Below are 11,133 nucleotides of genomic sequence, written 5' to 3' on the forward strand. Positions count from 1 at the left end.
CTAAAAAAGCTCTGGTTTCTTGGTCTAATATGTGTCTTCCCAGAGCTGCTGGAGGGTGGAACATCAAAAATATGGAGCTTTGGAATAAAGCAGCAATCTGTAAACTTTTGTGGGCCATCACACACAAGAAAGACAAACTGTGGAGTAGATGGGTTGATGGTTACTATATGAAAGGCAGGCCCCTAAGTAGCTTTCAATGCCCTTCCACAATGTCTTGGGCATTGAAGAAGATCTTTGGTTGTATGGAACTGGTGGAAGGGGTGGGTGGTTGGAGTGCTGTTATGAAGAAATGTTGCTTCTCTATTAAACTGATGTACTCCAAACTTTGTGGGAATTATCCTAAGGTACCCTGGAGAAGAGTTATCTGTAACAATTCTGCTACACCCAAGAGCCTCTTTATTTTATGGGTTGCTATTTGGAGGAGATTGCCCACACTTGACAGGTTACTACACTGGGGGATTGTTCAATCTGATGCTTGTCCTCTGTGTACCAGTTCACCTGAGTCCATTGATCACCTATTTTTTGCTTGTCCCTTTTCTTGTCAAGTATGGCAAAAATTCCTTAACTTGCTGGGTTTCCATAGAAGACCTGGTCTGTTTCATGAAGAGCTACAGTTGGTGATGAAGAGCAGTAAAAGGTGTGGAAGCAAACATAAGCTGCTAGTGATGTTTTTTGCAGAAAGTGTGTACTCAGTTTGGCTGCATAGGAACAATGTAGTTTATTCTCAACATTGCAAAAACCCTGATGCCTTGTTTAGGGAAATTCAGTTTCATGTAGCTAGCAGAGCATCTGATGTACTTAGTAATGCTTTAGTTGCTTTGAGCAGTTAGTTGTAGAGCTGTTTAGCTGTGAGCAGTCAGAGTAGTTGAGGTGTTTTTTGGCTGTTTAGCTGTGAGCTTGTAACAGGCTGTTGCCTTTCTTTCCTTCCTTTTGGTAATAAATCTTATTTGCCAAAAAAAAATTAATTAATTACTAATATATACAACTCCATCTAAAATCAAACACTCTAATAATTAAAAAATAAATCTAAAATAAAATTCATCCAAAATCAAACACTAAAATAAAATAAATAAAATTCAATTTAAAATCAAACATTAATCCAATATTAGAGCGCCACGTAAAAAAATCTAATGGTTTCGGCCAATGAAAAATAAGATTTCAAAATTAATTTTGAATTAAAAAAGTCGAGTGTCAAGTAGGTAAATGATTAAGTGCCACGTAGATATTTTAATTAATTAATTATCAATATTACGCATATACAATTTCATCCAAAAACAAACACTCTTATAATAATAAAAAAAAATCTAAAATGAAATTCAATTCAAAATAAAAAACTAATATAATGTAATATATAAAAGTGGTACCATAATTTTTTTTTCTAAACACAACAATCTCATAGAATCCGTGCCTCGCACGGGCTAAAATCTGATTTAATTTAATTTAATTTTTAGCTATATTGGCTACCGTAGCCCAATATGGGCTATGGACTAATACTTCCTCCCAAGATACAGAGCATCACTTATGCCGCACATTCGTTAACTCCTCTCTTCTCCTCTCCAGTCCCCTTCTTTCTCATTCTCACTGTCTCAGTCTATTAGTTTCGAAGGACTTTCAGGTATTGTTTTCTTCTCATCTTCTTTCAATTAATTTTCTGGGTCTATGTATTTAAAGTTCCATTTTTTAGTTAATCTTTGTATTCCATATTCTAATTTTTGATATTCGGCGATGATCAAATTGGAATGGAAGAGGAGAAAAGAAACTGGTAACCTTTGTACTCTTTTTTCCTCATAAACCTTCAAAGTCGCCTACCCACTCATTCGCTTACACCAATCATGTTCAACCCACAAGGTATTTTCTCTCTTTTTCTCTGCTTCCTTTTGTGTATGGAAATTCCGGGCTTATAATTCCTTGTTTAATTTCTATTCCTCCTTTGTATTGTATCGAATCATCAAATATTTTTTCCTGAGAAGTTTGTTTGGAGTGTTTGTTTGGAGTAAATGGGAATTTTATGGTAGAATATCTCTGCTATGAGCCTATGAACCCATGTTTAGGGATAGGCAATGGACTTTCTGAGCCAGGCTACATCATTAATGTTTCTGCATTTAAAATTAGTTTTCTCTTAACTAGTTATCAAAACCAAAACTGTTTATTAATACAACAACATTAACATAAGTAAGAACACAATTAGATCTGATAACATAATAACAACACAATCACGTAGGTAATTTTTTAAGGGAATATATAATTCTTGGCTAATTGCACCTGATTGGAAATCTGTTTGGAAATCTGTTTAAGATAGACTGATAAAATGCCTAAGAGAATTTCCTCGGAGTAACAACTTACAAGGATGGATATACTCAGATTCTGTTTTTGCTGTGTTTACAAATTGTAGGATGATTTAGCTGTTAAATAGAACAAACAAACAATTTTATGGTGATTGAAGACAAAGAAACAATCATGTTCATGTTGCAATATACGGGTGATTGAAGGAATGAAGGGAAAGCTTAAATGAGTTGTGTAGTTGGGAAAGTTATTATACCACAGATTTCAGTTTCAGAATTGATGCCTGGGAAAATTGTGCTAAATTGTCAGATCATTACAAATTTCACCTTGTGGCATCATCATCTCATAGAAAGCCAGTTAGCCATCAATGCTTGTTAAAGTTAGATTTCTCCGAACTAGTTGTCTAGTCTCAAACTTTTTTGAGGCATGAGCAGTGTTACCTGATTCCCTAATTACCCCCACGAATCGCGAACCCAAAAAGCGAATTATAACATGAAAACTGTTCAATTTTGGTCTAATTTTGAAAATTAGGTAACGAATTGCGAACCTGTACCCATTCTCTTACTAGCGAATCAGGTAACAGTGGGCATGAGTGATAACTTTACGAGTGTAGCTTTGAATAAATTTTTGCTTGTTTTTCTGGTGACAATGTTAAATTGTCCGTTTTTGTTCTTTTTTACAAACTTTTAGGAAAGACTGTCTAACGGTTAGACCACTTTTATGCACTGAAACCAATTAGTTAAGTATGAAATTCAATTAGTTAAGTAACGAAACCAATTAGTTATGGAACCGAACCAATCAGTTAAGCACTGAACCAATTAGTTAAAAATAAAACTGATTAGTTAAGCAAATGATATGAATTAGTTAAAATTTCATGAGTTTTAGTTAATACTCCCTCCGTATTTATTTAAGAGATACACTTGGCCGGGCACGGGTATTAAGAAGAATAATTGAATGAAATAAAATAATAAAGCAAGTGGGGTTTGATAGATATTTTAATAATTAAACAAGTAGGGACCATGTCATTTTGGTGGGTGGGAGGTGAGGTGGGTTTATGAAATTATTTATTTAATAGGATGGTGGGTCATAGGGTAAATTAGATGTATTATTTAATTAGATGGTGGGTTGATAAGTTACTAAAAATGGCAAGTGTATTTCTTAAATAAATACGGCCGGAAAAAGCAAGTGTATCCCTTAGATAAATACGGAGGGAGTAATAAGTTTGTTAAAAAATAATAACTATTCGACTCATAAATTTAACTATCTGTCTTTATACCTTAACTATTTCGTTATTCAATTAGTTATGGTTTTATTACTTATAGTTATGTTTTACCCTAGTTTAGTTAGAAAGCCAGTTAGCCATCAATGCTTGTTATAGTTAGATTTCTCCTAACTACTTGGCTAGTCTCAAACTTTTTTGAGGCATGAGTGATAACATAACGAGTGTAGCTTTGAATAATTTTTGCATGTTTTTCTGGTGACAATGTTAAATTGTCCGATTTTGTTCTTTTTACCGTTAAAGCTGTCTTTATTTCATAAAACATTTGGATTCTTTTGTGTTTCTTTTTTGAAGAGAACGAAGCTCCACAACATCCACTACAGAACAATTCAAAACCTGGTCCAAAGGGAGCTTATGAAGTGAGGAGAGTGAACAATGGGTTGTACATTAGGGTGGACATGCCTGGAGTAGCATCATTAGATGATGTGAAACTCAACAACAAGTCTGACAAACATTCTATTACTTTCTATGGAAAAGCCCCAATGCGTGAGGGTTGGCCCCTTGACGACTCTCAAAGAGTTTATGCAGGCTCCATTTGTCTTGATCGTGATCCTGACTTAATTCCTATTGAAAAGACTTTCAAGAATGGATGTTTAAGGCTCTTTTTACCTGCTGCAGATGGAAACCTTTGCTTCCTTACTAATCAAGGTTTCTCCATAGCTCTCTCTCTTTATGGGTTTTTTCTTTGTTTCTAACACTTTTAATCCCCCTCGATAATTGACTGTCTGCACATAAAAACAATACCAAAGAATCTGGACAGAGCCAAAATCCTGCTGATGAGCAAGTTCATCAACCTGACGTCATTATAGGTATTCATTATAATTGTACTAGTATCGTTTTGTTTGTTGCAACGTGTTTGAGTTGAGTATTACTAATTTGATTCGTATTTTTCTGTTATACCCAAAGGTGGATTGGTTTGTGTAATTCCTTATAAGCCTGATTGTGGCTGCTGCAAAGGAGGACATTCAGATATCCAAGAAAGTGAGTAATGGATAATTGACAAGTATTCTGGTTTGTTATGATTTAGTGATTTACTTCCTACTGAAATATTATTGCATCTATGCAGGAACATGCACCAAAGAAATGTCATTCATTAACCCATGTGTACTGCAGGGGGTTAGAGGTGTATATGAAACAAAATTCCTGCAAGAAAAGGAAGGAGATGATGGGTGGGGGATGTACTTCAGGTTTGACATGCCAGATTTCAGTACTGCAAGAATGTGTCAAGTGAAGGTGGAGAAGAAACGTTGTATAATATTTGGACCAATGGGCTCAAAAGAGTATCCTCTCGACCAAGGAGGCCGGTCTTACTTCTGTAAACTGACCTTATGCTGTGATTGTTGCTACTTTCTCTCAGAGAAGGCCGTGCATGAACTTAAAGACGGTGTTATGAGAATGTGGTTTACAATTTTATCAAAGCAGAAGAACAATTCTTCATCAGCAAAGTAAGTACCTATCTTAGCTAGTATATTAAGGAGTACTTCGTATATGATTGGAGATTTGGAGGGAGTTGGAACTATTAAAAATGCTATTCCTTATTTACTTCCATTGTGCTCATCACTTCTCTTACCTTGCTGACAACATTACTTTTGTTCTTATGTTGTATAGGCGTGTGAGAAACAACTCTCGTCGGACCTAATCTGACACCTTTGATGTTGCTAGCCGCTGGGGATTTTGTATTGTATGGCTGACCAAGAAATCATCTCATCGTTACGTTTAACACTAATGCATGCGAGATAATATCACAACTTTAAATTGTTTTATTGCAACTAATGACCAAAAATAATTTAATAACTTGAAATAAAAACATATATACAATCATTAAAGCTATTAAAGTAATAACTACATAGTCCAAAATGAATGAAATTATGTCATCACTTATTCCTTTGCCACAACATGTACCAATATTGCTTGAGTTACAACCACAACTAACGTGCTCCTTTGGGATATCTTACTATTTAAGAATACTAAAATAGTACCTCTCTTTGGCGGAAAACCTACTATCTTAGATTCGAAGATTTCTATAAGTGCTTGATTTGGAAGACAATTTTAAACTCAATATTCTATGGATCTAGTTGTTTCTATGTTGGTTTGATTATTTAGTGAACTAAAACCTTAACCTTGTAGGTTCAGTCAAGAGTAAGCTGTGAGCCTAATAAAGATTAGAACTCACTGATCGGAAACATTACTTCACCTAGCTGTTCCGATTACTTAATCTTACTGAATTAGTTATTCGCAATTAATCTGAACCTTGACATTAGATTGATACACATTGGGTGAAAGACACATTCCCTTCATAATGAGACATAAAAATTAATTGAATTATAAATAGAAGAGAGGGATTCAAACCTGACAACAATAGCAACCACGGGCTGCAAGGCGGCTGAGACCTTTCGACAGACTACAAACTGACACTAGGTACTAGTGAAATACCACTACTCAAATGAACACCAAAACATGGAATAACGTATAATTAACATGCAAAAACAAAAATAAGAGGGTCAGACTACCGGAGAATTATGTTGTTCAGACTCGTGTATGAGGGTCGAGTATAGGTACATACCCAATGTAAGACCATGTTTTTTTGGATTTAATTGCAGCTTCATTCAATTCAGTTCATCTCAACTCATTTCAGTTCATGGACGGTAGTGTGAGAATTTATATAAAATGGACATATTTTAGGAATTTATACATTTTCTAGCATTATTGACGGAAATCGCTGGAGAGCGTGCATCCAAATACACCTAATATGTTCTACAAATTTGGTGTCTTTCATATTGAAATACAAAGGAATAATTAAATCAATGGTAAAGAAGAGTAGGCGCTAAACAAAGAAATTGGGCCAAATTTGTGGAGAACGGCGAGACCAATATCAGATATGTATTACAAAATACATCTCGTTCCACAAAACGAAAAAATGGGGAAAAGACAAGCAATAAAAACAAACGCCATTTTTCAAAAACGAACGTCAAATTTTCACATACAAACGTTATTTTCACATAAAAAGCCCAATTTGATTGTTCATATCCCTAAAGCTATACTATGGGTGTATCCAGGTCCGGTCCTGACATTTTATGGGCCCTAGGCGAAACAAGAAAAAAAGGGTCATAGTTTAAAAAATTCTACTATTAAGAATTTGCGATTAATTGCCACCAAAGAGAATTTCGTTAAGTTTTAATTTATTTTCCAATAAAAATATTTCGTACTATATATTTTTAACTATGTTAATCAATCCCCTTTCCCTCAAAAAAAATATCAATCCCCTCAAAAAAAAAAAAAAAAAAAAAACTATGCTAATCAACCAAATAACAGGAAGTACGATACCCTTAAAAGACATTAATAGGAAGTACGAACTGCTGATTAAAAATAAAAGTAAACTACTTAATTATATTCTATTTTTACAAACAATTACTCTTATATTATTCGGGTCTTTTTTATTAACACAATCCTATTAGGGTTAAAGAGAATAAACAACTAATGTAGCCATAATAATTTATTCAAGAAAAATATTTACTACTAGTATATATTTGACTTTTTATTATTTCTATAATATTGAAATCTACACATTTGGTAAGAAACGCAAAGAAACTAGCATAAAAATAAAAGTAAAAATACGAAAGTTACAAAGAAAAGAAACTAGCATAAAATAAAGTAAAAATACGAAAGTTACAAAGAAAAGAAACTAGCATAAAAAAAAAGTAAAAATACGAAAGTTCCCTTAAAAAACAGAAAAAAGAAAGTTAAAAAAATGTTCAATGCGTGAAGACTCGAACTCAAGTTTCATGTGAATGAGTAAACAAAAGCAACCAATGCGCCACAATTCTCTAACAAATATGTTTGCGCAACTTATAATATATTAGTAATATTGTTAATGGATCAGCCAATTATTTTGAGCCCCTCTTGGCCTTGGGCCCTAGGCGGTCGCACTTTTCGCCTATGCCCAGGGCCGAGCCTGGGTGTATTACCCCTCCAAAGAAGAAGGAAGTCCTGGCCTCAAGTGGCATATGGACACAAGTGAGTACCAATATAAAATATTGAGTACCAACAAAATATGCTAGTACCGGAACTCAAGACTACATCAAAAGAAAGATTTAAGATTGTAGATATAGAAAAATAAGAGGATCATTTGTACCAATATCTTATAATTTAAATACAATTTTACATAGACAATTGAAGGAAATATGTCCTTCATCCAAGGTGTATTAAGTCTAATACCAAGGTTTAGATTAATTGCGAACAATTAATTCAGTAAGATCAAGTGATCGGAACAGCTAGCTGGAGCAATGCTTCCGATCAGTGAGTTCTAATCTATATTAGGCTCACAACTTACCCTTGACTGAACTTATAAGGTCACACCAATGGCATGTAACATATCATCGGATTAAATGAACGGGAAATTCATTTAATAGCTTTTCGGGAATTAGTTTGGAAAACGTATTAACGATACGACCTTGCGTCGGAATCGTATATCGTATCGCGAATATTCGTAAGCTGGGCGAAACGAATAATCGTATCGTACGACGGTGATACGTCGTATACGATACGATAAATAATAGCCGTAAGGCGTTAGTCGTGAATACGAGCCGCATCGGAACTGTCGGCCCGTCGAGCCAAGCGCGCAAGGCCCAACGAGCCAGCGAGCTCACGAGCAAGCAAGCAAGCCAGCCCGGGGTGTGGCACAAGCGCGCAACACCGCACAGTAAGCACGCAAGGCCCACGTCACAGCTGCTCGGCTGCGCGTACTGTGGGCTTCGGCCTGCAGTGTGTTGGCATGGGCGAGGGTGTGTAGCTGTGTGCAAGTGTGGCCGGTCAAGACCCTTAGTCTTGGCCGGTTACACTAATATAATAATTAGGTTATTATATTTTTGCACACTCTCCAACATTCAGTTTTCCATCTAACCTAAACCTAATTCCTAAATTACGTTTTCCAGTTTTTCTCTCTGAAAAACTGTTCATCCTGAAAAGCAAAAATCTTGTGCGTTGTCTAAGCTACAATAATCAAGACGAATCTGAACGTGTCGGTGAACCAAATAGAGGAACGACAAGTGGAGTTCTTTGTTCATGTTTGTTGATACAATACTCGGGAAAACACGCTTCGAATGTAAGTTTCCTTAAACTGTGCTTTATACATGTTTCCTGACTTTGGGGATGTTCCGCACATGTTATGTATGTTTAACTGTATTCCCCTACAGTGGTATCACGAGCCTTATGTATTCAAAGCATTTTTTAGCATGATTTATTGTTTTTGCTGGTTGTCGAATTTTTGGAAATTTTGTTGAATTTTCGGAATAATTATGAATTATTGGATGAATTGCGTAATAGGTTCTAAATTCAAAAAGTTTCGTATTTTCGACTTTTCTGGCCCTAATCTGACTGAAAACAATTTTCTAAGATCAACTCATGAGAACGGAATTGCAAAACCAGGCTTCGACGTATGTGTTTTTGGGCGTTTTTGTTAATTGTTTAGTTAAAATTAATAATTCGGAACGTTTTTCAATTAATTGGGCGACCTAAACTACTCGGAATTGATTGAAATTTTGACACAATGCTGTTGGGTATATTGTTTAATTATGATAAACATTTCAGCCGTTTTCGATAAGTTTAAACCCTAATTCTGCTTTCCCCAAATTCGTAAATTTTAGATCGCTAATTGACCCTTTTTAAATAAATTGGATCTAGTAATTTGGTTAATTGGGAAAGGGAATATAATTTCATGGTTAGTGGCGAATTTTAAAAATTATTGGATTAAAATTTTGAATAGTTTCGTTAATTTTAATCGACACTTAAACCAAATTCGTAAAAATCTGAAATTTAAAAGTTTAGAACGATTTAAAGTTTTAGATTAGATTTTTTAAAAGTTCATAAAATTTGAATAATCTTAGCCTTGATTTAATAATTTTAACGAAATTGGATTGTTGTTAAATTAATTAAATCGTAAAAACGTTAAAAATTGTAATTTTTTATGAAAAATAACTTAATGCAAATGTTCGTGAAATTAATTTTTTTTTATTTAGTTGGTCCTTAGGCACGAACCAAAGGCACGAACTCGAGGTGGGGTGGACGTGTGGCTCGTCGAGCCAGGCGGGCTGCCACGCCTGTGCCGAGCCGCAGCGACACGGGCAACAGCAAGCGTGCTGCGTGCCGCGCGCGCTGGGCGAGGGAAGGGGCCAGCAAGGCAGGCTGCCTTGACTTGCGAGAGCTGCGAGCAAGCAAGGCAGCCATGCCTTGCGCAGCGTCGAGCACAACAGCATCACAGGGGCAACGAGAGTTGCGGGTACGTGGGGCGTTGGCTGCGGGGGCATATACTGTTGCTCGTGTGCCTCGTAGGCCACAACGCGCATTGCTGGGCTGGGCGCAAGCCTAGCCCGCATTGCACTCAAACAATTTTTTTGTTTCGTTGGGCTTGACATTTATGTTTGCATTAAAAATTGCCTAACGGGATAATTAATAATTATTTTATTTTACTTGGGCTGGGACGTGAGTTTAATTTAATATTTAAATAATTAATTATCCTGAATAATTATTGGTTTGAGTGGGATCCGCTAAATGAAATTAAAAATGAAATAATTATTTTAATTATTTTCGTAGGTCACATTATTTTAATTAAGTTCAATTTTAATTAGAATAAAGTCTAAGGATTAACAATTTGGAAATTGATTAATCTTTTAGGACGCGTTTATTTGAACGTGATTTTTAATTAATTCACGTAAATACTTGCATAATTATATGGGCCATTCGTTTTAGCATACAAATGGGTGAATGCATAGAATGTATATTTTATGTAATGCAGGTACTCCAAGTGACTAGTATGACCATTTTAGGATAGTTAAATACGGTCTAACTATTCTATCTTTGAATGTTTTTATATGGTCTGCGAACCATGGAAATTTTGATGTAATTTTATTATTTTCAAGTATTTCTAGTTTAGAACTTTAAGTTAGCATTGAATGAAGATTCAAGACGATGTCAAGCTAACAAGATGGGGAAGAAGATTGGATGCTTCACGACGAGAGTTTTGGGCCATACTAGTTCACCAATTTATTTATGCACTATATATATATATATTATGCTTGAATGAATGTATATTATGCATGAATAGGTTGTTTGTATGACTCGATTAGATTTAGTTCACTAAATAATCGAACCAACATAGAAACAACTAGGTCCAAAGAAATATTGAGATTAAAATTGCCTTCCAAATCAAGCACTTACAAAAATCTAGGGATCTAAGATAGTAGGTTTACGCTAAAGCGAGGTGCTATTTTAGTTGACTTAGATGGTAAGGCGTCCCAAAGGAGCACGTTGATTGTGGTTTCAACTCAAACAACAATGACATTATGGTGTGGCAATGGGATAAATTATGGTATTAATTTATTAACCAAGAGTAATTTGGAGATTACTAGCAATAGGTTTTGCTTACCTAGAATCTTAAACTACTTAAGACATGCCAAAGCTGCTGAAGGATTTAGGACTTTTAGGGTATTGGAATCGTTTCATTCATTTTGACCCATGTTTTTGCTTTTGCATGAATGAAATGTTTAATAGCTTTAATGATTGCATGCTAGCATTTA

The 11,133-nt window shown here is 35.1% G+C and overlaps 1 protein-coding gene across 1 annotated transcript; it reads left to right on the forward strand.

Annotated features, from left to right (window-relative positions):
* The first annotated feature begins 1,487 nt into the window (after positions 1-1,487).
* On the forward strand, positions 1,488-5,369 carry LOC110793255 (uncharacterized). The gene is made up of 7 exons (XM_056836530.1): positions 1,488-1,615; positions 1,747-1,848; positions 3,857-4,210; positions 4,312-4,371; positions 4,469-4,543; positions 4,629-5,007; positions 5,171-5,369. The coding sequence occupies exons 2-7, from the start codon at positions 1,833-1,835 to the stop codon at positions 5,199-5,201; spliced, it is 915 nt and encodes a 304-aa protein (XP_056692508.1). The 5' UTR covers positions 1,488-1,615; positions 1,747-1,832; the 3' UTR covers positions 5,202-5,369.
* The last annotated feature ends 5,764 nt before the right edge of the window (positions 5,370-11,133 follow it).

The sequence above is a fragment of the Spinacia oleracea genome, chromosome 2, assembly GCF_020520425.1.
Source record: "Spinacia oleracea cultivar Varoflay chromosome 2, BTI_SOV_V1, whole genome shotgun sequence".
In the NCBI taxonomy this organism is placed as follows: Eukaryota; Viridiplantae; Streptophyta; class Magnoliopsida; order Caryophyllales; family Amaranthaceae; genus Spinacia; species Spinacia oleracea.